The 25,355-nt window shown below is 35.3% G+C and overlaps 1 protein-coding gene and 2 long non-coding RNA genes across 3 annotated transcripts; 2 read left to right on the top strand and 1 right to left on the bottom strand.

Moving 5' to 3' along the window:
• Positions 1-1,195: 1,195 nt before the first annotated feature.
• Positions 1,196-2,489, top strand: LOC110922722. The gene is made up of 4 exons (XR_004886606.1): positions 1,196-1,215; positions 1,361-1,506; positions 1,750-1,852; positions 2,064-2,489. It is a non-coding gene; the product is annotated as an uncharacterized LOC110922722 (long non-coding RNA).
• Positions 2,490-2,886: 397 nt separating this feature from the next.
• Positions 2,887-5,295, top strand: LOC110924660. Its single transcript, XM_022168652.1, has 3 exons — positions 2,887-4,336; positions 4,452-4,562; positions 4,679-5,295. The coding sequence occupies exons 1-3, from the start codon at positions 2,887-2,889 to the stop codon at positions 5,293-5,295; spliced, it is 2,178 nt and encodes a 725-aa protein (XP_022024344.1).
• A 2,650-nt stretch (positions 5,296-7,945) lies between these two features.
• On the bottom strand, positions 7,946-8,933 carry LOC118489168. Its single transcript, XR_004886607.1, has 3 exons — positions 8,730-8,933; positions 8,409-8,648; positions 7,946-7,968 (listed from the first exon to the last, which is right to left on the bottom strand). It is a non-coding gene; the product is annotated as an uncharacterized LOC118489168 (long non-coding RNA).
• Positions 8,934-25,355: the final 16,422 nt, after the last annotated feature.

The raw sequence follows: 25,355 nt of genomic DNA on the forward strand, positions 1-25,355 counted from the left end.
CAAATAAGTGTATAATTTTGCGTCCTTTTTCTTCTTCCCGTGCAATTTTAATGACTTACTATGGTGTATAACTAAAGATTCGACAATATTATCAGCTTCGTCCTCTGCTGAATTATCACTACCTCCATATTCTATCTTAATTTTAAACTTCTTAGTATGTAATTAAAAAAAATACATCAATGAGTAAATAATCTTACTTTGTATGGAGGCGAAAAGCTTCCCTGATTGAGGCTTGTCCCTCGTGTTCATCTGCATGAAAACAAATCAATGAACAAACATTACTCCGGATCATAAGCACTTATTACAATCCTTCTATTAAATGATGAAATAAATTACATTCCTTCATATTTTAGTGTTATCTAAGCACCTCTAGATAAGAATCATTCAACCCATTAGACAAAAACATAACCTAATCGACCCATATGTATAACATATATCCTTCACGTAAACACAAATGGTAAAAAAAAATTGTTTCAAGAATTTTCAACATTGAATTTCTAAGTCCAAAGTACTTTTTTTATTTTAAATCAATATTAATTTATTTAGGCAATGGGTTAATATTTAGCTAATAGGATCCGATTCAATTATTTTTGAAACAGGTCTTGTTGAGTTTGAAATAAAAACACAACCGTTTGATTTTTAAGGTTTTGTTTAAGTATTATTTTTGAAACAGAGTTTATTCAGTTTTACCAAAATCTGTTGGACAAAATCTGTTTCGGTCAATCCAACCCAACCTGCTTTGACCAAAACCTCCTTGTTTGACGTTTTAACTTTTAAGCCAAATTTGCCTATTTGTTTCACGCCATCCCAACCCAACCCATTTTGACCAAAACCTGCCTATCTTTCCACACCTCGACCAATTCTAACAACCCAACTTCTTTAGTCTTTTGGTTAACTACTTACACTTTAATGAAGGTGTCTAAATGAACCTGATTTGGTAACGAATTATAGGACACCCAATTTATATCAATTCATGTATAGGATACTAGTCTAAGTACCCGTGTAATACACGGGTGGCTTAACACCAACTAAACACATACAAAATTCTAAACTTTTATGCGTTAAACTGTGATTTGGTAACCATAATATTTTGAGACTGTTGACCAAATCCCAATACTACATCTCCCTAATGTTTGTTACATATTAAGTTTTTGTTAACTAAATCTTCATGATGTTTTCATGCCTTTTGGCCAATCAAGCAAGAGCATGAATTCTGTAAGTTCTTTCATGTTTCATGACAATTTTTTAATCCATGAGTAATCAAATCAAGTCACGTATTAGCACGGTTAATCGGTTATTATATGTTTAATTGTTTAAAAATGTTAACTTTTGTGTGTGTTTTGATTGTTACCTCTTTCAGCAAAGAGGCATGCAGAGGCTTCAAGGATCAGGGAGAAATATCCCGATAGAGAATTCCGATATTGAATTCTTTTCAAATCTCATTTGTCAATCTGTGTTCATCACCAACACTTTTCCGCAATAACCCAGATCATACTTCCACCTGAGGTGCGTGTAAAGAAGATTTGAAGCTCTTGTGACTTAATTTGAAGTAAATCACTAAGCTAATAAGCTGTTTAAATAAGCAATTCGGGCATTCCCTTATGGTTCATGGTTCTTTGTTGCATATGTTAGTTTCTATGTATTGTTTAAAATTTAACACTATTAAAATCTATATAACCCTGTCATAAAATACAAACATTTGTTTTCTTCTGTTTAAATATAATATAATGTTTTATTATGTGATTATAGGGGATGGATTGGGAGAAGGATATAGTATGCTTGATCAAGCTGGCAACCGGAAGTTGCGTGTATCAGTTAGTCAAAGCAAGCTCGCTACCAAAGTAGCCAAAAAGTATGTTTTTTGGTTAAAAAATGTGTTTTTCTTAAGGAATTTTAATTTATCTATTTGATATGCTTGATTTGAAACCTTCAGGCTCAAGGATAAACAACATAGTAGTGGTGGTGCTACTTCTAGACTAACTTCAAATTATGCCTTCACACCTGTGCAAGTTGGTTATTTGAATTTGTAAAGTTGATTTAAAAATTGGCTTTTTTTGTGCCAGGCATTGATCATCTGATAGATCCACAGGCAGACGCTAATACACTTGGGAGTGGAACTCAGAGCACATACTTCTCGGAAACAAGAAAAGGAACATTTTCAAAGATCAAGAGAACCCGAGCCCCATTTCACTAAAGTGAGATAGACCCATGTCAATAATCTTTGACAACCCAACGTCGGCTATCGTCGCTTGAAAGTTCATATTTAGGACAATGTTCGTCGGCCGGCAAAATCTAAACATCAAAAAGCAACATGAAAATTGACTTCAATTCCATTAGGTACACTTTTTAGCTGTTGAAATTTTAATAATGTTTTCTACAAAATATGTTTACAAAGAGTTTTCTAATAGTGTTTTCAAGGAGGCGTAAAGCGAAACAACTTTGTTCTAAACATAGTTGTTAATGGCGAATAGCAGGCGGCTATTTTATAAATAGTTATATTGGACCTTGATCTTTCAAGAATCATTAACGAACTCATTAGCATTAGGGATCAATTAAGAACTAGGGTTTCATCTTCTCAAAATCGCTGCCTTAGTAATATATTCTGAATACCGTAATCTATTAATCTGGTTGCCATTGATTGCGGTTAACTGAGATTAATTTAGCTAGATTGATGACACTAGTTTAATCGATCAAGGGTTGAGGTTTTATTCTACGGTTTAAAGGATTTCGGGTTCTGTCTTCTTGTGTTTTCGGATCTTCATTCTGTGCGTAAGACTTTCTTTGTTGGCCGATTAGGGTTTTTGGTTGTTAGATTTACACTTGGCGGCTGTTAGGGTTTTTGGTTGTTAGAATTACACTTGTCGGCTGTTAGGGTTTATTGCATGCATGGAGGGGGAAAGTGGCGGGGTGAAACCTTTGGACCAACGTTCTCCTGGGAATGATGATAATACACCTCTGGTTCGTGGGATTGGCTTGCGAGTTACAAATATTGAGGGTAATCCTATGATGCCGAGACGTGGTATGTACTCTACAAGTAATGTTTCAGTGATTGATGGGTTGTTTGAGATTTCGAAACCTGTGGAATTGGATGGTATATGGGGATATGGAGGTGGGTATACGGCTGCTAAGGTGGATACCCATGCAAACCCTAGTTCGAGTAATGTGGTGAATGACATACCCATCTTTTCTTATGCGGACAAGGTTAAAACGCAGAATTCGCTGAAAAGAAAGGTAAATTTCCGGAAACTGGATGCTACGAAGACGGTTCAGGATGCTGATGTGCTTATTCCTCGTGAGGTAATTAAGAAGGTCCAAGAAAAATTCGAGAATGTTTTGTATGCATATTTTTTGGGCAATCGGCTTCCATTTCCTGTTGTGGAATACTATGCCAAAAATGTTTGGTCTAAACATGGGTTTGCCAAGATTATGATGAACTCTGAAGGGTTCTTCTTTTTTAAGTTTAATTCTAAGGAGGGGATGCTAAAAGTGCTTGAAGAAGGGCCATGGTTAATTAGAAAGGTTCCTCTTTTCTTGAATGTTTGGTCGCCTTCGGTCAACCTCAGGAAGGAGTGTATCAAATCGGTCCCGGTTTGGGTTAAATTCCATAATGTCCCTATTGCAGTTTATACGGATGATGGGCTGAGTTTGTTAGCGTCTAAGTTGGGTACTCCTAAAAGGTTGGATGGCTATACGGCGGATATGTGTGTGGAGAATTGGGGAAGAAGTAGTTTTGCCCGTGCCTTGATTGAGATTAATGCGGATAATGATTTAAAGGACTTTATTACAGTGGCCATCCCGAAGCTTGATGAGGATGGCTATATTACTGTAAAGGTGAAGGTTGAGTACGAATGGAAGCCTCAGCGTTGCTCGGTGTGCTGTGTCTTTGGTCATAATGACCAAACATGCCCTAAGAATATCGTAACTAAAGCTAAGCAAGTTGTCATAGATGACGAGGGTTTCATAACGGATAAGAGGAAAACGGCTAGAATAGGGGTTATGCAAAAGAAACAGAAGGCTAAATTTGTGTATAGGCCGAAAGTAGGCAACTCGGGTGCGAGCACGTCGGGTACGAAGAATGATAAGCCGGATTCTAGTGTGAATGGCAATGTGGCAACCAAAAACTCATTTGAAGCTTTATCTAAAGCAGATGGGGATGCGGATAACTCTCTTGCTAATGAGAAATCAACGGGGCCAAAGGCGGATGTAAGGAATAGACCGAATGTTAGTTATGAGGAAGAAGAGGTTGTTGAGGTGGTGCCTACGGAAATGTCTAGATTTATGAGTGATACTTCTCGTGGAAACAATGCTGAGGGGGCAAGCACTCCCGGGTTTACGGGTTTAAATGGATAGTTTAGCCGCATGGAATATTAGGGGCTTGAACCGGCCCCTTAAACAAGCTGAGGTTCGGGTTCTTATAGCTGAAAACAAGTTGAGTATTTGTGCTGTGTTAGAATCTCACATCCATGTGAATAAGTTATCCGATATTTGTAGCAAAGTCTTTAGGAATTGGAGTTGGACGTCTAAGGCGGGTTATGTTCCAGAGGTACCAGAATTATTCTTGGGTGGAATGCAGATGTGGTGGATATCATGGTTATCTCTCAATCGGACCAGGTGATGCATACCCAAGTTCACATTAAAGCTGATAATAGAGTTTTTTTCTGCTCATTTGTTTATGCAGAAAATAAGTACCATGACCGTCGATCACTATGGGAGGATTTATGCAATTTTAATGCCTTGGCTCGTGAGAAACCATGGATAGTCCTTGGAGATTTTAATGTGGCTCTTAATATGGAAGATTGTCTATCTGGCCCTTCTAACCATTCTATTGGCATGAGGGAGTTCTATGATTGTGTTAAGGAGACTGAATTACTTGACATTCCGAGCCATGGCATTCATTTTACGTGGAACCAAAAGCCTAGAGAGGGTATTGGAGTCATGAAGAAGTTAGACCGTGTTATGGGTAATCTTAAATTCCTGGAACTTTTTCCGAATGGTCATGCCCTTTTTAAACTGGCTCGTATATCGGATCATTCTCCTTGTATTTTGAAGATTTCATCGACGGCCCGTAGTAAACCTAAACCATTCAAATTCCCTAATTTTATTGTTACTAAAGCGGAGTTTAGGCAGGCTGTTTCGTGTGAATGGGCTAAGGATGTTCAAGGTCACTCTATGTTCGCTGTAGTGAAGAAAATGAGAAACTTGAAACCTATCTTTCGCAAAATCCTCTTTCGGCAAGGTAACCTGCATGAGAGGGTTGCGGATCTACGGCTAAAGCTAGACCATATTCAGCAATAAGTGGATGCTAATCCTTTGGATTTGATGCTTCGTGACGATCATGCCAAATGTCTTCGGGAATTTCAAACGGCGGCGTATGATGAGGAGTGCTTCCTTAAGCAGAAAGCCAAGGTTGAGTGGTTGTGTGCAGGGGATGCGAACACGGCTTTCTTTCATAAGTGTGTGCAAAGTAGGAATGCTAGAAATAAAATTTCGAGTATTATGGATGTGCAGGGGAACCGGTATGAGGGAGATCAAGTTCCAACAGCCTTTCTTAATCATTATACTAATTTTTTGGGTATGGAGGACCAGGTTGAGAACCTTGATATTGGGGATCTTTTTGTTAACACTCTGACCGATTTTTTAGCTAATCATATGGTGCGTTCGGTGACGCGGGATGAGGTCAAGAAAGCTATGTTCGGAATTGGTGAAAACAAAGCTCCAGGCCCGGATGGGTACACTTCTGCTTTCTTTAAGCATTCTTGGGATGTGGTGGGTGATCAAGTTACGAACGCTATTCTGGATTTTTTTGAGAATGGCCAAATGTTAAAGCAAATCAATCACACACACACTATTATAGCGTTAGTCCCTAAAAAGAAATCCCCTAATACGGTGCATGATTACAGGCCGATCTCCTGTTGTAATGTCCTCTTTAAATGCATAAGCAAGATTATTACTGATAGAATTAAAGGAAGTTTGGATGGTTTAGTCAGCATAAATCAGTCGGCTTTCGTTCCAGGTCGAAAAATTACTGATAATATTCTTCTGACGCAAGAGCTTATGCACAACTACCATATTGATAGAGGGCCGTCTAGATGTGCCTTGAAGATTGATATCCAAAAGGCTTATGATACTGTCAACTGGTCTTTTCTTGAAGCTGTCTTGTTGGGTTTTGGGTTTCATCGAAAAATGGTCATGTGGGTTATGAAATGTGTTTCTACAGTTTCATATTCTTTGAGCATTAATGAGGAGCTGGATGGGTATTTTAGTGGAAAGAGGGGTCTTAGACAGGGTGACCCTCTGTCTCCGTACTTATTCACACTAGTCATGGAAGTCCTCTCTCTTCTTCTTCAGCGTGCCACGACGGTTGACTCAGGTTTTAAATTTCATGCGCATTGTGCGAAACAAAAGATTATTAACGTGTCGTTTGCAGATGATCTGTTCATATTTGCCCATGCTGATTGTGTCTCGGTTAAGTTGATAAGGGACGCTCTTCAAAGGTTTACGAGGATATCGGGTTTGGTCCCAAGTGCTCCAAAAAGTACTATCTTTTTTTGCAATGTTCTTCCCCATACAAAGGATCAGATTTTGAGGTTAATGCCGTTCCAGGAGGGTTCCCTTCCTGTCCGCTATCTTGGAGTGCCTCTTATATCTTCAAGACTTGCGTATAGTGATTGTAAAATTCTGGTTGAATGGGTACAAAGGAGGATCGACAATTGGCTGTCTAAGTCGCAATCTTTTGCGGGGAGGCTACAGTTGATCAATTCGGTCATATCTGCTATGTATACTTACTGGGCTTCAGTTTTCATGCTCCCGGTCAAATTGTAAAGGAGCTTGAAAAGTGTATGCGTCGGTTTTTATGGAATGGGGGGGTTCAAGGTTCGGTCCGTTCTAAAGTGGCTTGGAAGGATATTTGCTTACCGAAGACGGAAGGTGGTTTGGCTATTCGGAGTGTTACGGATGTTAATAAAGCGTTGATATCTAGCCATGTATGGAGTATCATTAATAATCGGCGCTCTCTGTGGGTTTCATGGATTCATTCCTACAAGCTTAAAGGTACTAGTTTTTGGGAGGTTAAATGCTCAGCTAATCCGAGCTGGGGTTGGAGAAACATTCTCGCGCTTCGTAATCAGATTCGGCCTTATGTTTGGAAGTCTATTCAAAGCGGCCGTCAAACTAATGCATGGAGTGATAACTGGTGTTCTTGCAGCCCAGTCCGTTACTTTATTTCTCCTAGGCGTATTGCCAATGCAGGTTTCAACCTGCACACGACGGTTGCGGAGTTAATCGATGCAAATGGTAATTGGAAATGGCCAATGGCTTGGTATGATTTATTTCCGGTGTTATTAAATATTTCAGCTCCCACCTTAGTGGAGGATGTGGCTGATCGATCTTACTAGAAGGATTATGAAGGTAACTTACGACATTTTCACTCTTCTGAAGCTTGGAACTCTTTTCGGATGAGAAATGTTAAAGTTGCTTGGGTTGATGCGGTTTGGTTTAGCCAGTGTATCCCTAGACACTCGTTTCATGTTTGGCTAGTTATTATCAACAAGCTAAAGACTCAGGATAGGATGTCTATCTGGGAAGCGGGTAGTGCCACTAATCTCATCCTCATGTGTTGTCCGTTGTGTTCTTATGATCGCGATTCTAGGGATCATCTCTTCTTTCAGTGTTCTTATGCCTCTGAGGTATGGGAGACAGTTAGAGAATGGGTTGATATGGGGAAAGTCAATAACACATGGAGTTCAGTTATGGATTGGATGGAGAACAGCGCTAGCTCGAGGCAGCTCGACAGGATTGTTTGCAAGATTCTCTTAGGGGCTACTCCCTACCTCATTTGGCAAGAAAGAAATAATCGGCTATTTTCGAATCTTCACCGATCCCCGGCTATTCTCTCGCAGGTTATTATTAACACAGTTCGACTGAAGATAATGGGGTTCAGGATTGCTAGCCATTGTTTTACAATAACTGCTAATTACAAAAAATTACTTCAACATCAAAACTTATCAACAAAATCAAGCAGATATTCGATACTAAATTGTAATAAATATCGCAAATTAACCCTAAGAAAGAACAAAATTCTGTAGAATAGACCGATTAGTCAATGTGTTGACTTGATAATCTAAGAACAAAACATATCCACCACATGAATTAAACAATCTAAATACTCTTAAAAATCAAGCTTTAATCTATAAACATCTGATCATAAAAAAGAAAGATAAAAAACCCACACAAAACCTAATTTCCACAACAATTTCAATACGAAAGGTATCAATCAATTACAAAAGCTAGCTCAATTCAATGACGAACAACAATAAGACGAACTAATCAAAATAAATTAAAAATATACCGATTCAATTACTTCAATCATGAAGTGATAAAATCATAACAATTGGAGATAATATTAATACCTACAGTTTATCAACGAACTGGAGGCTGAAATGAATCCCAAACTTAGGGTTTCGTTGTTGAAATCCTATCGGATTCAGAAACGGTTTAGCAAGAATTGGGGAGAAGATGTTGTGTGTTTGGATTGATTGGAAGAGAATGAATTTTAATTGTGTGGATTGAGTGATTGTATAATAATAAGATGAGGGTTTTGTGTAGCCTCCACTTGTTTGCTCAACTTGAGATGATAGAAGATCTGCAAGCTATTAAAGACAAATCAATGAAAATATGAATGGAATTTTGAAATCTTACAAAGATCAAAACACGAATCACAAGAGCTTTACAAATTTCTTCTTCCGATGGTCAAGAAATCAATGGTGGGAAACAATATCAGTGCAGTTTGAGAAATCGCTATTGGGGTTTGAGTTTGAGAAATCAACAGAAGATCCATTGGCTTATTTTTTTTCTTGATCTAGGGTTTGACTTTGAAAAATATGAATTTAAGAAAGATGAAACGTATACAGGTGAACAATTAGGGTTTCGATTGATTGGAGAGAGAGGGTGAGAAGCCGCGTGAATTAAAAAGAAAGAGAAATGCCAGTCCCGCTCAAAAAACCTAATTCTCTGGCCAAAGAGCATTGCCACATCAAGGTCAAATAGTCAACATTATTTTGCTTTAGTATAAGAGATAGATGCTTTCATTCTCATCTTCATTGGCCTCTTTCCTACGATAAGATGATACCATACAAAGTTAATGAGAATCTTGAGTAAAGCAAGAGGGCCATCCTTTCCAACTACCAATAAAATACACAGAATCAAATATATCAGCACTAATAACTATAGTTCATGACTTCATGATATATCAGCTTAAATTCCAATTGTTGTGTATAATGAAAAAATTTAAATAACAAAAATTTTTAAATAGATAAAAAGCGACCAACAGGAGACTGGCCACAAAGTTCGAATTACATCTAATACACCCTTAACATAGAAACACCAAAGTACCTAAAGAAATTGGCACGTGCACTTACATGTCTCTTCTTAAAAATCTATAATATATTCAAAACGTATAGTATGCACTTACACGTCTCTTCTTAAAAAAGTATAATATTTTCAAAAACAAATGTTATAAACATATAGCATGTCAATATCTGCTCAGATACCTTTTTATATAACTTCAAAAGTACAATATGTGGTTATAGTAGTAACCACACACGCTGTTTCCAATCCAGTACCACTTGTAGTTCCCGAGAATCTCAATTCTTTAAACGATGAATAATTGAAGAAATAAAAAAAAGTTAACATATTTACATATTTATTGCCTATTAGTCATATGTACATATTTATTTACTTATCCACATTAATATATTATATAACCATTATAATAGTAGTGGAGAGTTCAAATGAGAAGAATTAAAAATTAAGAATAAAAAGAATAAAGGATACAAAGGTAATTTGAACAAATTATTTAATGAGTTTATAATTTATTTTTGCTATTCAAATTAATGAACTCTAATCATTTAATGAGCTTATCTTATAAAATAGTTGTGCACCTTACACAATAAAAACAATCATGCACATGATCTTATATTTTCAACGTTCCCTACACCATTAAAACAATATTTTGGTGTAGGATACAGAATGTGTAGGACTCAAGCACTTATAAATAATTTTGCGACTCATAATAAAATATGTGTAGGATACAAAATTTTTAAATAATTTTGTCATTTCTAATAAAATTTGTGTAGGAGCCAATACATTAATGATGGTGAAAGGGGAATTTATGGTTGTATTAATAAGATTTGAGTAACTCTTTAAAATATTTATTAATGTTCTACATCAAAATGTCTATACTACCCTTAGTAATTAATGCATTAACTAAAAGTAGACAAAAATGATATCTTGATTCACAACCATTGATCAAAAAAATATAGGGTCTAGATTAATTCATTTTTTCTTCTTTTAAGAAGATTCTTCTCAAATGAACCTCACTCTATAATAGTATTTCACATATATGTAATTAAATCCTTCATGTAGTGCGCAAAATAAAAAAAAATATATAAGAAGATGTAGTAGGCAAATCAAAAAACGGTTAATATTAGCAAATATAAGATGAGATTTGGTAGGGCAATGCTAAAAAAACGGAAATAATTGTTAATGGATTCAAAAAATAACAAATAACAAAGTACCATATTACCCCTAATTGAAACGGTTAATAATTAAAAAAACTCTAAATAGTGGACAAAAGTGATTAAACTCTGCGTGACCCGTCCTACTTTGACCCATGCCAAATGTTACCTATTTTCAACTAGGTTATAACCCGCGAATACTCGCGGATCGGAAAATTTAATTTGCTTTAATCGAATTGTCATTAAATAAAATAAAAAACATATGCTTTCAAAGGTTTTTGATGAACACGTTTGAGAGAGAGAGAGAGAGAGAGAGAGTGTGTGTATGAACGAATTCGTGGGTTCTTGATGTTATTGTAATTGTGTGATCTTTATCTCTCTAGTTATCTCTCCTTATACACATCCAAATGGAAACCCTTGATTAGATAATAAGGATAATTACGTCTATCAAATAATTACTAACTAATCTAATAAGGAATAAATATATTTTGATCAAATGTACAATCAAAAAAATTCAAAAAATCTAAAAACATAAAAAAATTTTAAAGATCTAAAAAATCTAAAAGAATTATAAAAATAAAAAAAAAATCTAAAAAATAAAAAAGATCTAAAAGAATAACTGCACAGTTCCATCAGATCTCTCAAAACTATAAAGGCGCATAACGGAACAACTGGAGTCGGTGTATTTGTTTATAGTTAATAAAAAAACTCCCTTTTTTTCTTCATTTTGACACTCCATTGATTAAAAACATATCTTGTGAAACATATGTCCATCCTTCACTCCTTCACTGAAGTAGTAAAAACTCCCTTTTTTTTCTTCATTCTGACACTCCACTGATGAACCTTTGCACAAATCAAAAGGTCATTGGCTGATTTGGAAGATTGTTAGAAAAATAATGATTCACATATGAAGATGGCAACAATTGCATAATAACCCATTTTATAGTAAGAAAGGTATAAGAACAAATAAAACAAAATGAAAGCAAACAAATAAGATGATGACCATTTGTTTGGACTCTGGCTTTAGCAGTATCTTGTAGAAAGAAGAACTCATTTGAAGAGATTGGTCAAAGTGATGAATGTTCTTCTATGAACCAATTTTAAAATATATATATATATATGTTGTATCCAGTAATATATATGCAGAAATGCAAAGAGGACTTAGTGTAAAGCATTACCTTGAAGATTGATGGAAGCATTGTTTCTTAACTTGTATGAAAGTATCACTGATGCAAAAACAGATGATTCTGTACTTACCTATGCAAAATACCACAAATAAAATGAAATAGCTTTCTTTTGCCAGATATCTTATTATGCATAGCTAAATCATATAAGTTTTTGTTTAAAAAACTGAGTTTTTCCCTCTGAATGTCTAAGATGAATAAAAAAAATACCTGGATAAGTGCAGCTGTAGATCGCCATGCACCAACAGCGCTACCAATCGGGACAAAAAGATAGGGAGAAGCATGAGTCAAGGTTTCCATACGAAACACAACATTTCCCATAAATCCAACCAATAATCTCCATCCGTTTGGATACACGTTGAAATGTCGACCAAATTTCATCAATCATCAATCAAACTAAAGCTTCTATCCAAATAACAATCAAAGAGCATTAACAACATCAATCAAATATTGAAGACATAATGGAGATCCACATACAAAAATACGTACAATCCGGCTTTATGTGCCAAACAAAAAGGGGGAAGCCCTAAAAAAGAAAGATATAGCAGGCATGCTATATCACCTAACATATACAATACCTGCACAAACCCGACCAATATCACTTAATTATTTTTATAAGTACATCATACACACATACACACAACAGGGCTTCGTATTTCTACAATTGAAATACATTACTGGTTAGCAAAATTTAGGGCATTAATTCATGACAAATTTTTCAAACAAAACTAACTCCAACAATAAAATGGTACGAAAATAACGTAAAAGGAGTAAGGGAACAAACATGAGATGTAGCAGTGAGGGGGCATCAATATCATCAGATCCCAAATCTTACTCCTTATACTTATCATTTTCTTCTTTCTGCATATTTATACATAAAAATATGTATATTAAGAAAAATTAGAGCTATGATGATGACTGTAATAGGTGAGTCAGTTACAGCATCTGAAAGGGCATGTGCTTCAACGTAGGTGGGCTTATTCTATCATCAAGCATCACAATGAGTAGAGGACTACAACTTAGCTTCCAAAATTAGCATGAAGTTCTTTATCAAACAAATACTAAAACAACTGAATTTGTTGAAACATGGATATAGAGAAATTTGGTCAGAAACTCAAGGAATTGAAACTAATTAGAAAAACAGCATGTCATATAATTATTGTGGAAAAAATCATGTTTTTAATACAATGACTTTTTATCCCACAAATCATGCCATCATCATGCCAAAAGGTGCAATTAGACCATAGCTTAACATGTTGACACATATACCCATATACAGACACACACACACACAGAGAGAGAGACATTAAATCAATGCAATTCAAAACGACTACTTGAAACAGTTCGCAACCACACTTCATAAAATAAATTACCTTGCATTCAATTAATTAAAGTTATAAAAACCATTGAATTAATCAAAGTGATAATATCAAGGAACAATAGTCGAAGACTCGAAGCATCCCTAAAATTACAAATAATATAGTCAAAGCATCTCATAAAAAAACATCAAGATTTCAAAGCATTCAATAAATCAAAGTGATAAAAACCATTGATTTAAGCAACTAATCACAAGAGAAAAAATTCTGAAAATTTTAATTTTAATTTAAAGTAGTATTACTCCCTTTTCTCTGTTTGTGTTCATCATAATCAACTCAAAATCTTTTCTTGATTAATGTTATCAATGAAATAATGATATTAGTAAGAAATTATTCAATCCACTGCATAACAATTAAGAGATAATAATTAATAAAACAGTAAATAAAACCTAAAATCAGCTAAAAAGATATAAAAAAATTATAGATTCTAACAAAAGATTAAAGTTTCAAACATCAGTCACATGACAAATAATAAAAAGATTAAAAACAAATTAATAAAACCTAAAAAAGCTAATAAAAAACCATTACACAAAATGAACCTAAAAAACCAATCTTCATATCTAAAAAACTTCATATCAAACAATAACCTAATGGATTTACAGCCAAATTAAACCTAATCTATAACCAAAAACGCTACGCAATCAAAGAGCTAATAAACCTAAATTCATAAATACAAAATATATGTGAGATTGAAAGGAAAAGATTACCAGTAATCAAATCTTGATAGACCAACATAATGATACTTCTGGAAAACGGTGGAAACAAAGAGAGCAAAAAGGGTAGCAACTTGCGAAAGAAAGAGAGAGGGTTTGGGAAGTAGCTAATGCAGATGAAGCCTGTATTCTTATCTTGAAAATAGAAGAATCACTGAGCGAAGTAAAAGAATACAAAAAATTGAAGGAACCCTATGCAGAATAGAGTAAACACAAAATCCAAATACCTGTGAGTTCATCAAGCACTTATTCTGCAGTCCAAATAAAAAAACCGGTAAAATAAGTTCAAAATATGCCTTCACATTATGTTTTATATCCAATTCAAAACACAAAATAATGCATTCAAATAAATTATAAAGCAAGAGAATTCAAGTAATAAAAAGATAAAATTTTGATGTTAATTACCTTAGCGTCATCCCTTGTAAGCCGAAAAGAAGAATTAATTAACAAAGAAACCTTCTTAGAGCACTCCATCAATTCTGTCACATTAAAGATGAATTAAGTTAATTGAAAAAAAAAAGAATGGACTAAACGGGTAAAACACATTAATGGTTTACTTCCAAATTTAAATTAAAATAATGATTGACTTTGAAATTTAAAATCAAACACATTAATGACAAACTTTCAAATTTAAATTTAAAATAATAATTGACTTCGAAATTGAAAATTTAAAATCAAACACAATAATGGTTTAGTTCAAAATTTAAATTTAAATAATAATTCACTTCAAAATTTAAAATTTGAAAATCAAATCACTAAGGAAACATACCAAAAACCAAATCACTAAGGAAAATCAAACATAAGAGCACACATGAGTTGATTAACGGAACAAAATGGAGAGGAGAAGAATATACATCAGTGAATCCAATAGAGATCAATTTCCCATAGGATCCCGTCAAGATATAGATAAAGAACGGCGCAAGATATACCTTTCCTTCAACTTCCTATAGGATCCCATTCAAGAGTTCCTTGTAGGGGAAGGAATCTGAAAGAAGATCATCACCTAAAATTATAAAACACAATTTGAATTCGATATGCAACTCGAGTACAAAAACAATAGTCGAAGACTCGAAGCATCCCTAAAATTACAAATAATATAGTCAAAGCATCTCATAAAAAAACATCAAGATTTCAAAGTATTCAATTAATCTAAGTGATAAAAACCATTGATTTAAGCGACTAATCACAAGAGAAAAAATTCTGAAATTTTTAATTTTAATTTAAAGTAGTATTACTCCTTTTTCTCTGTTTGTGTTCATCATAATCAACTCAAAATCTTTTCTTGATTAATGTTATCAATGTAATAATGATATTAGTAAGAAATTATTCAATCCACTGCATAACAATTAAGAGATAATAATTAATAAAACAGTAAATAAAACCTAAAATCAGCTAAAAAGATATAAAACATTATAGGTTCTAACAAAAGATTAAAAACAAATTCATAAAACCTAAAAAAGCTAATAAAAAACCATTACACAAAATAAACCTAAAAAACCAATCTTCAGATCTAAAAAACTTCACATCAAACAATAACCTAATGGATTTACAGCCAAATTAAACCTAATCAATAACCAAAAACGCTACGCAATCAAAGAGCTAATAAGCCTAAATTCATAAATACAAAATATATGTGAGATTGAAAGGAAAAGATTACTAGTAATCAAATCTTGATAGACCAACATAATGATGATTCTGGAAAACGGTGGAAAGAAAGAGAGCGAAAAGGGTAGCAACTTGCGAAAGAAAGAGAGAGGGTTTGGGAAGTAGCTAATGCAGATGAAGCCTGTATTCTTATCTTGAAAATAGAAGAATCACTGAGCGAAGTAAAAGAATACAAAAAATTGAAGGAGCCCTATGCAGAATAGAGTAAACACAAAATCCAAATACCTGTGAGTTCATCAAAGCACTTATTCTGTAATCCAAATAAAAAAACCGGTAAAATAAGTTTGAAATATGCCTTCACATTATGTTTTATATCCAAGTCAAAACACAAAATAATGTTGGATTCTATATGCCCAAGACACATATTAAATTGATGTGGCTAGTACGTTATGATCCAAGTCGAGTCATACCCAAATACAAGCTAGACAAACACTTACAATATTTATTTATGATATGATCAAACAAATAAATATTAACACTTAGAATATTTAGAAATTGGTTTTCTAAATAATTACACTTGACAAGCTAATAAATTATATGGATAATTTATTTTGAGAGAATATTTTTATTTTGTTATTTAATGGGCTAAATAACATAATAAAACTTGTATAAGTCTTATAACATAAGATGTTATAATTTTATAAAAGTTATAAAATTAATCAAGACTTAAATTATTTTTATAAAAGAAATTGAATTTTTTTAAAAAAAATAAAGTGGGTCACCCCCCTTTTTGGTGTCTTCCCAAGATTATTTTGGTCCAATGAAAAACCATGCATTTGCATATGTTAGAGGGAACTTGGTTGGGCAAGAGAATGGTCCAATCAAATTATATGCAAGGTGCATGGTTAGATGCTCTCCTATTGGTCAAATGGGTGGCTCTTTCTCTCTCCTTGTTTTATATAATTTTGTATGACAAAATTAGTGGAAGATGAACTTGAAAACTTAGAGAATTCTCTCTACAAAATCGGCCATACATGTGATGGTTCATAGGTTTTTTCAAGTTAGATTATTCAAGTGCAAGAACTCCCTTTTATCCTCTCAATTTTCGGCTAGGGTTGGTTCCAAGAGTTGGATTTTTCAAGTGAGTTCATGAGTGTAAAATCCTAGCTAAACATAAGGTGTTTGTTGGAAGGCTTGGGGTATACAAGCTTGAGGTCTTCTACACTTGAAGGCAACCATTCAAGAAGAATCATCTTCTTCATATCCTCTACTCCTTGGAATGTAGTATTCTAAACACTCTATGGTTGTGTTTTATTTTTGATAGCATGCATGTTCGTATATGGATCCGGGTATTGGGTTTTACATATAATAAAATGGGTTTTATATCTTGTAAGTAACATGTTTTAAATAATATTTTCCGCTGCGTTTTTATTTTATATGGATAAAATACTTTGATAAACATGTGAAAAACCCAACAAATAATACATTTAAATAAATTATAAAGCAAGAGAATTCAAGTAATAAAAAGATATAATTTTGATGTTAATTACCTTAGCGCCATCCCTTGTAAGCCGAAGAGAAGAATTAATTAACAAAGAAACCTTCTTTGAACACTCCATCGATTCTGTCACATTAAAGATGAATTAAGTTAATTGAAAAAAAGAATGGACTAAACGGGTAAAACACATTAATGGTTTACTTTCAAATTTAAATTAAAATATAATGGTAATCTATTTATAGAAACAAAGTCTATTTACGGAAACCGAATCATAATTCTGAATACAAAAATCATCTTTATCAACAGTAATCTGTTTATAGAAACAAAAACAACTTTAAAAATGAAATTAAAGGCATCTTTAAAGAATTAACAACTAACTAAATACAAAATTTATAATTAAATAACTCACGATAAATCATCATCAATAATTTTAAGACATTGACATATGGAAGTTGTTCTCCCCACAATAAGGTTGCAAAATCGTACGGTATTTTCAATGAATCGAAACAAAAAAAACATATAAGTTGCAATAACTTATTGTGTGCACAAATGATGTGCACAAAATGCAACATATAAATTACATCAATTGTGGCTTAAAACTAACCCTTTTTAGTACTAATGTTGGAAAAAGTGTGCTTTTGTCTTCCTTTTGTATTTTCAGGATTAAATGAGCTCAAAATAACAAAAGAAGCAAAAAGACAGCAAAATCTAACAAAAATACAAGAAAAGGAACAAAAGTGATATGCCCGACCCCTCAACACATCTCCCCAAGCAAAACAGAGAAGCCAGAAGACTGAACACGCCACGTGCTCAGCGAGCACGGGGCCGTGCCCAAGAAGCAGCAGAAAAGACAAACCTATAGAAGCTTCTACTGCCCACCACGGGGCCGTGCCCAGCGGACACGGGGGCGTGGTCAGAATGCTGCAGGCGCATTTATTTTAATTGCGAATTACAATTAATGAAGAGAGAGAGTGTCAGACGGACACGAGGCCGTGCCCAGCGTGCACGGAGCCGTGCCCAGGCTTCTGTTCAGCCTATAAATAGGAGTGCTTGGAGCCATTTCAACTCATCCCTTGGCACACCACCTCTCTCACACTTCACCCACCACCCACCACCACCATAACACCATCATCCACCACCATCATCTATTGTCCATCATAGAGTGTGTGAGTCTTCTCGGGATCCAAGATTGATCGTAAGAGTTCTTGACAATCAAAGGCCATGTTTGCCTAAGTCTCTTACATCACTTGGTGAAGACAAGTGTTTAGTGTAATACTTTTTATTTTTAATCTTTTGCACTTTTTAATTGGTTTTGTATTAATGACTTTAATTACTAGTTTCTTATGTTGAAGGTGATTCTTCCTTATCGTTTGTCCGTGGTGTTTTGGCATTATTTTACTGTCTATATAAAATAAAAGATTTTCACCATTCATATCTCCACGGTCTATATGGAGGTATGTTGGCTACCTGGTCGGGGGTTAAGGGAACGGTTTGGTAAGAGTCTTGCCATTGTTTAGTGTATAGATCCTGCAAAGGACCTGGGTCAAATTTAGTAGGACCTCCCTCAATACCCAAAGGTATTGGATGGCGGGGGTCCAAACTCTTTGATCCCCTCATAAGTTAAACTACTATTAAAACTTTAACCCAGCTACTTAGGACTGTATCCTTGCTGACTCAGACTACTTAGCTGAGGGTAATGTCGCCTTCAAAAGAGGGGCCTACCACATTATGCATTAATAACTTATTAATTATCTTTCAATAATCCGACCCTTTAGGATTGTATCCTTGCTGACTCAAACTACTGGGTTGAGGGTAACGTCACCTTCAAAAGAGGGGCCTACTACAATAACTAAGATAATCTCTTAAACAAGTGCAAAAGTGAGAAAATAATCAAAGGTTACACTAACACACGAGTCGGATCCACGTGATTCATCTTGTCTATCTGTTTTTATTTTTATTTTATTTTTCAGCATTTTAGTTAGTTTTATTTTCTTAGTTTAAAATCTTTTTTCTAACATTTCGATTTGGTTAGACGTTGAGGATAAACCAGTACTAAAAGCTCTTGTGTCCTTGGACGACCTCGGTATCTTACCAACACTATACTACGTCCACGATGGGTGCACTTGCCCATATGTGTGTTTAGTGTTAGTAAATATCGTGTTTTATAAATTTAAAACTTGGCTAAAAAGTGTAAAAGGGCTTAAAATATACACCTAAAAAAATAACACACTTCACACACCATCAAGTTTTCCGCGCCGTTGCCGGGGACACAAGGATTTTAAGAAAGTTAGGAATCAACGGCCTAATCACTTTTTCTATTTGCTTTTTATTTTTTTTTTAGATTTTCTTAATTTTTAAGCTTCTGCAGAACTCAGCACGGGCCGTGCTTGCTGAACACGCCCCCGTGCCCAATCATTGGAACTGACAATCTTGTTTTAAGTCAGACAGTAAGCTGAACACGGGACCGTGCCCACTCAACACGGCCCCGTGCCCAAGATTCAGTTACTGAAAACAAAACCGTAAGATCCCGACGGTTGGTAATTTCTGACACAAAAATGAGTGATAATGATTTTTTTTACTTTCGGCACTCTTATGGTACGTGGTGTCAATTATGTGGAGGCAAACATAAAGAATTAGAATGTTACTTTCTAAATTATAAGCCCCACTATATAGACCCACCGTCTCCCTATAACCTTAAGAGGGGCGAAAGTAAAAATAATCACTATCTCTCCCTTGAATACGCCCAACCAGATATTCTAGGAGAAATGCTCCTTGACGAGTTATTTCAATTAGAAAATCTAATTCTAAATTGGTTAGAAGAGCTTAGGAAGGATTTCATTAATCCATCCCAAGACGATGACCATGAAAAAGTGTTGGGATCGCATTCCAACAACCTCGTTGCTCCCAAAAATACCTTCAATTCTAGCGATGACTTGGACGATAGTCGTCCCTGTGCCGATTGTGCCGTGAAGGACTTTCCATCGACTTCGTTCGGTGCATACTTAGACCTGAGCGATTCGGCATATACCTTCTTTAACGAGAGCCCGGAAAAGGGTTGGACTTGTCCACCTACATATAACATAGGAATCACCCTCACCGACAACCTCTTGCGTTCTCGTCTTAGTATAGAGCAATTAAGATATATTAGGCACTTTGGGGTTGTTCCATCCAATAAGGAACCACCTGATCCGGATTAGTTCCTTGAAAATAAGAAACACTACAAGACAGCTTCCAGACACGGGGCCGTGTCCAGGTCAACACGCCCCCGTGTCCACCCAAAGATTCTCCTCTGATTTTATCAGAATACGGACAAAAATGTGTCAGGATTTTGTCTGCACACGGGGCCGTGTCCAGCCGACACGGGGCCGTGTCCAGCGTGCTGTCGTTTTCTATAAATGCAGCATGATTCCTGCTCATTTGGACCACTTCAAAAGACAGAGATTCCTGAGATCTTCACTCATACTATCCTAGGTATGTTCTAAAAGAAGGTTCTCAAGAACCATCTTGTCTTTTCCAATTTTGTCCATTTCCTTCTTCTTCAATTTTCAATTAACACCTCCATTAGAGTTGCAAACTTCATGATTTCAACCTTTAATGTGGTATTTGTAAAGTTCATATTCAAGGGATTTTGTCTAAAATAAGTTATGCAAACTTTGTTTAAATTATTGTGCTTAAAATTAACCTATGAACCAGGAAGATAATTTAAAACTTCAAGATCCCTTGGTTTAGAAACTTACAGACACCTAGAGACGGGGCCGTGTCCATTGAACACGGGGCCGTGTCCGAGGGACTGTTTTGCAAAAATTGAGCTCTTTTCGGTTTTTCTTCCTAGAATGGCGAGCAGGACAAGCGGAACGTCGTCCTCACACGCAAGGAGCAACCGACAAGGGAGGAGATCATCAACGGCGGAAGATTCTCTTGTAAACTATGTTTACGCCCTAAGAGAAGCTATTGATGAAATGACAGGGGTGGAAGAAGCATTGGTCGACCGTATTAACCATCTAACAGTGGGACTGGAAGGGTGTCTCCGGGAGGTCAACCTCTTGCACCAGAGGTTGAACATCCTCGCATCTCCTCCTTTGGTACCTATAATAACCCAAAGGGCATGGAACGTGGTGCCTGAAGTCATCATACCAGCCGAGTGGTGTGCTATGCATCCGGGGCCCCCTCGAGACGTATTGCAAGGAGTCCCGGTTAGCATCTCCCATCCTCCGCAAGATGTTGAGGAAAACGAGGCCGCCTTCTTTCTCCCAAGAGAGATAGAAGAATGGCTTTAACAACATCTAGGACGATAACCCTCGGCCAAGAGTCCTATTACATTACCGAGAATCTATTCCCAGAATTTTTGTTCTTAATGAAAAAAATTAGGACTCCTTATGATAATTTTATGTATCACTTGACCTATTTAATATTAGGACTTTTAACTTTTTATTTCTTCTTTGTTTTTAATTTTTTAGGACTATGTAATTTCTTTATGATTTTAATGAAATGACGGTTTTAAGGTTTGGATGATGTTGTAATAAATAAAACACATTCATGGTGGTCAAGGATAACAAAGGGAAACAAGAAACATAGCCCCATGCACGAAAACAAGGCCATCCGACAACAATTTCTTCATTACAGTAAGCTCAGCACGGGCCGTGTCCAGCCAACAAGGCCCCGTGCTGCACATCCTGCAGAAAATTGCCTAGTTCAGGTAACTAGACACGGGCCGTGTTCACTGAAGACGCCCCCGTGTCTAGGCTTCTGTTTCTTTTCTTTAATTTTTGTTACTGGCACCTGAACACGGGGCCGTGCCCGGTCACCACGGGACCGTCTCCAGACTGCCAGTAACATAAAATTTTGTTTTTAACACCATTTTACACATTCAATCAACCTAAAAACTTATTTTTGGGACACATTGAGGACAATGTGTAATTTAAGTGTGGGGAGGATGCTAAAACCTTGAATTTTGCAAGTCCTAATAACAAACCTTACACAAAACTCTATTGGAACCGCTAATCACCCCAAATTTTTTCAATTTTTTTTTACTTGTCTAAGTTTAAGTTGGGAATTCAAATTCTAACAAGTTATATTTTTATAAATTTACAACCGATAGCGTCGTAATAAAAAGAACCAACATAAGAAAATTATGAAACGGCATGACAAGCTTAGTTAAAATTTGATTATATATACTTGATCACATAAAAACTCATTCCCATAAAATTGAGTTTTGAGCCTTTATTGAGCATACAAATATACATCTTTACACTAAATGCTCATTTTTCGTTTTTTGTGTGAATAGCCGCTTGGTTCTTACGACTCTAGAACTTGCCACGACGATACATTCCCGGTCCTTACCAACTTAAACCCAAGTAAGTAAATGATGGAGGCATTAGGACTAACCCTTTTTCTTTTCAACACCATTATTTTTCAATTTTTTTACCACCTACCCAAAATCCTAGTTAACCCTGTGAGCCTAAACCTTTTCAATTCTTAACCCAAAAACCACCACCCTTTTTTTTTTGCCCACCTAAACCTTTTTATTTTTAGCCCTTTATTTTAGTAACAACGGTCGGTTTTCTAATGACTCTATTCCTAAAAAAAAAAAACAGTTGTATATTTTGATGAAACCAAATAAACAAACAAGTTCATCAAAAATAACCTTGTTTGAAACAAGTGGTTCATCAAAATAAAATAAAAAAAATAAAATAAAAATAAAAAGTCTTTCAAAAACCGACGTTTGTTACGCCTTTCGTCCTTTTTACTATAACCCAACCACCCGCCTTTAGCCCAAGCCTAACCCTTCACCCAAAAAAGTCCTCTTGATATTTACAAAGGTATATAGTTAAAAAGGAGGATGATTGATTGCTTGGCAAGCTTATGGTAGGAGTAAGTTCCATGCCGTTCTCGAGTGATTCACTAAAAATACACCTTCGGCCGAGTGTTGAGTGATTCCCCCGTGAGGTATGTGAACTTGTATATAAATGGAATTTTAAAAAGGTATGTTATGCCCTAATAAATAATTTATCTTATGAACTATTCTTAATAAATCATGACGAATAGGATTGTAAATAAATAAAAATAAAACCTAAATAATCTTGGAATTCCCGACACTCTATGACAAGCCCAAAAACCTTCTCTTCTACCCATTCCATTTGGGAGTGAATAAAGCCACATTATAAAGAGTTTTGCTTGAGAACAAGCAAAGATTCAAGTGTGGGGGTATTTGATTTGCACAAAATGCAACATATAAATTACATCAATTGTGGCTTAAAACTAACCCTTTTTAGTACTAATGTTGGAAAAAGTATGCTTTTGTCTTCCTTTTGTGTTTTCAGGATTAAATGAGCTCAAAATAACAAAAGAAGCAAAACGACAGCAAAATCTAAAAAAAATTCAAGAAAAGGAACAAAAGTGATATGCCCGACCCCTCAACAGCATCTCCCCAAGCAAAACAGAGAAGCCAGAAGACTGAACACGCCCCGTGCTCAGCGAGCACGGGGCCGTGCCCAAGAAGCAGCAGAAAAGACAAACCTATAGAAGCTTCTACTGCCCACCACGGGACCGTGCCCAGCGGACACGGGGGCGTGGTCAGAATGCTGCAGGTGCATTTATTGTAATTGCAAATTACAATTAATGAAGAGAGAGAGTGTCAGACGGACACGAGGCCGTGCCCAGGCTTCTGTTCAGCCTATAAATAGGAGTGCTTGGAGCCATTTCAACTCATCCCTTGGCACACCACTTCTCCACACTTCACACTTCACCCACCACTACCATAACACCATCATCCACCACCATCATCCATTGTCCATCATAGAGTGTGTGAGTCGTCTCGGGATCCAAGATTGATCGTAAGAGTTCTTGACAATCAAAGGCCATGTTTGCCTAAGTCTCTTACATCACTTGGTGAAGACAAGTGTTTAGTGTAATACTTTTTGTTTTTAATCTTTTGCACTTTTTAATTGGTTTTGTATTAATGACTTTAATTACTAGTTTCTTATGTTGAAGGTGATTCTTCCTTATCGTTTGTCCGTGGTTTCTTGGCATTATTTTACTGTCTATATAAAATAAAAGATTTTCACCATTCATATCTCCACGGTTTATATGGAGGCATGTTGGCTACCTGGTCGGGGTTAAGGGAACGGTTTGGTAAGAGTCTTGCCATTGTTCAGTGTATAGATCCTGCAAAGGACCTGGGTCAAATTTAGTAGGACCTCCTTCAATACCCAAAGGTATTGGATGGCAGGGGTCCAAACTCTTTGATCCCCTCATAAGTTAAACTACTATTAAAACTTTAACCCAGCTACTTAGGACTGTATCCTTGCTGACTCAGACTACTTAGCTGAGGGTAACGTCGCCTTCAAAAGAGGGGCCTACCACATTATGCATTAATAACTTAATTAATTATCTTTCAATAATCCGACCCTTTAGGATTGTATCCTTGCTGACTCAAACTACTGGGTTGAGGGTAACGTCACCTTCAAAAGAGGGGCCTACTACAATAACTAAGATAATCTCTTAAACAAATGCAAAAGTGCGATAATAATCAAAGGTTACACTAACACACGAGTCGGATCCAAGTGATTCATCTTATCTATCTGTTTTTATTTATATTTTATTTTTCAGCATTTTAGTTAGTTTTATTTTCTTAGTTTAAAATCTTTTTCTAACATTTTGATTTGGTTAGACGTTGAGGATAAACTAGTACTAAAAGCTCTTGTGTCCTTGGACGACCTCGGTATCTTACCAACACTATACTACGTCCACGATGGGTGCACTTGCCCATATGTGTGTTTAGTGTTAGTAAATATCGTGTTTTATAAATTTAAAACTTGGCTAAAAAGTGTAAAAGGGCTTAAAATATACACCTAAAAATATAACACACTTCACGCACATCAACAAAACTGAAAACTAAAGAAACATACCAAAAATATAGGATCATAGTCCTCAATCAACTTTAACAACGAAGGAGCATTGTTTTCATGATCCATAACTGCAAAGGAAGTAACCACTGTTTTAAAAAAATATAACGGTAATCTATTTATAGAAACAAAGTCTATTTACAGAAACCGAATCATAATTTCGAATACAAAAATCATCTTTAACAACACTAACTAATCTATTTATAGAAACAAAAACAACTTTAAAAAGAAATTAAAGATATTTTTAAAGAATTAACAACTAACTAAATACAAAAATTATAACTAAATACAAAAATTATAACTAAATGCAAAAAATTATAACTCACAAAACAAACCATAAGAACTTCAAAAGATAATCACATAAAATTTCAAATTACACCTAAAGACAAAAATAAAAAAGAAAGACTATACATATCAAAAAACAAACAACACCAACAAAACTGAACTAACCTGTTTTGGTCGACGAACAATTTGAGTCCGATTGTCACAAAAGATTGAGGGTTTACCATGAGAAAAACAAACCATAAAACATTCAGAACATATGTTATTAATTTTTGAAAA

The sequence above is a fragment of the Helianthus annuus genome, chromosome 17, assembly GCF_002127325.2.
Source record: "Helianthus annuus cultivar XRQ/B chromosome 17, HanXRQr2.0-SUNRISE, whole genome shotgun sequence".
Lineage (NCBI taxonomy): Eukaryota > Viridiplantae > Streptophyta > Magnoliopsida > Asterales > Asteraceae > Helianthus > Helianthus annuus.

Coding starts and splice junctions, on each gene's coding strand:
- LOC110924660 (XM_022168652.1), top strand. CDS start 2,887: ATGGAGGGGGAAAGTGGCGGGGTGAAACCTTTGGACCAACGTTCTCCT. Junction 4,337..4,451: donor AAGCACTCCCGGGTTTACGG/GTTTAAATGGAT, acceptor GTGCTGTGTTAG/AATCTCACATCCATGTGAAT. Junction 4,563..4,678: donor GGTACCAGAATTATTCTTGG/GTGGAATGCAGA, acceptor TTGTTTATGCAG/AAAATAAGTACCATGACCGT.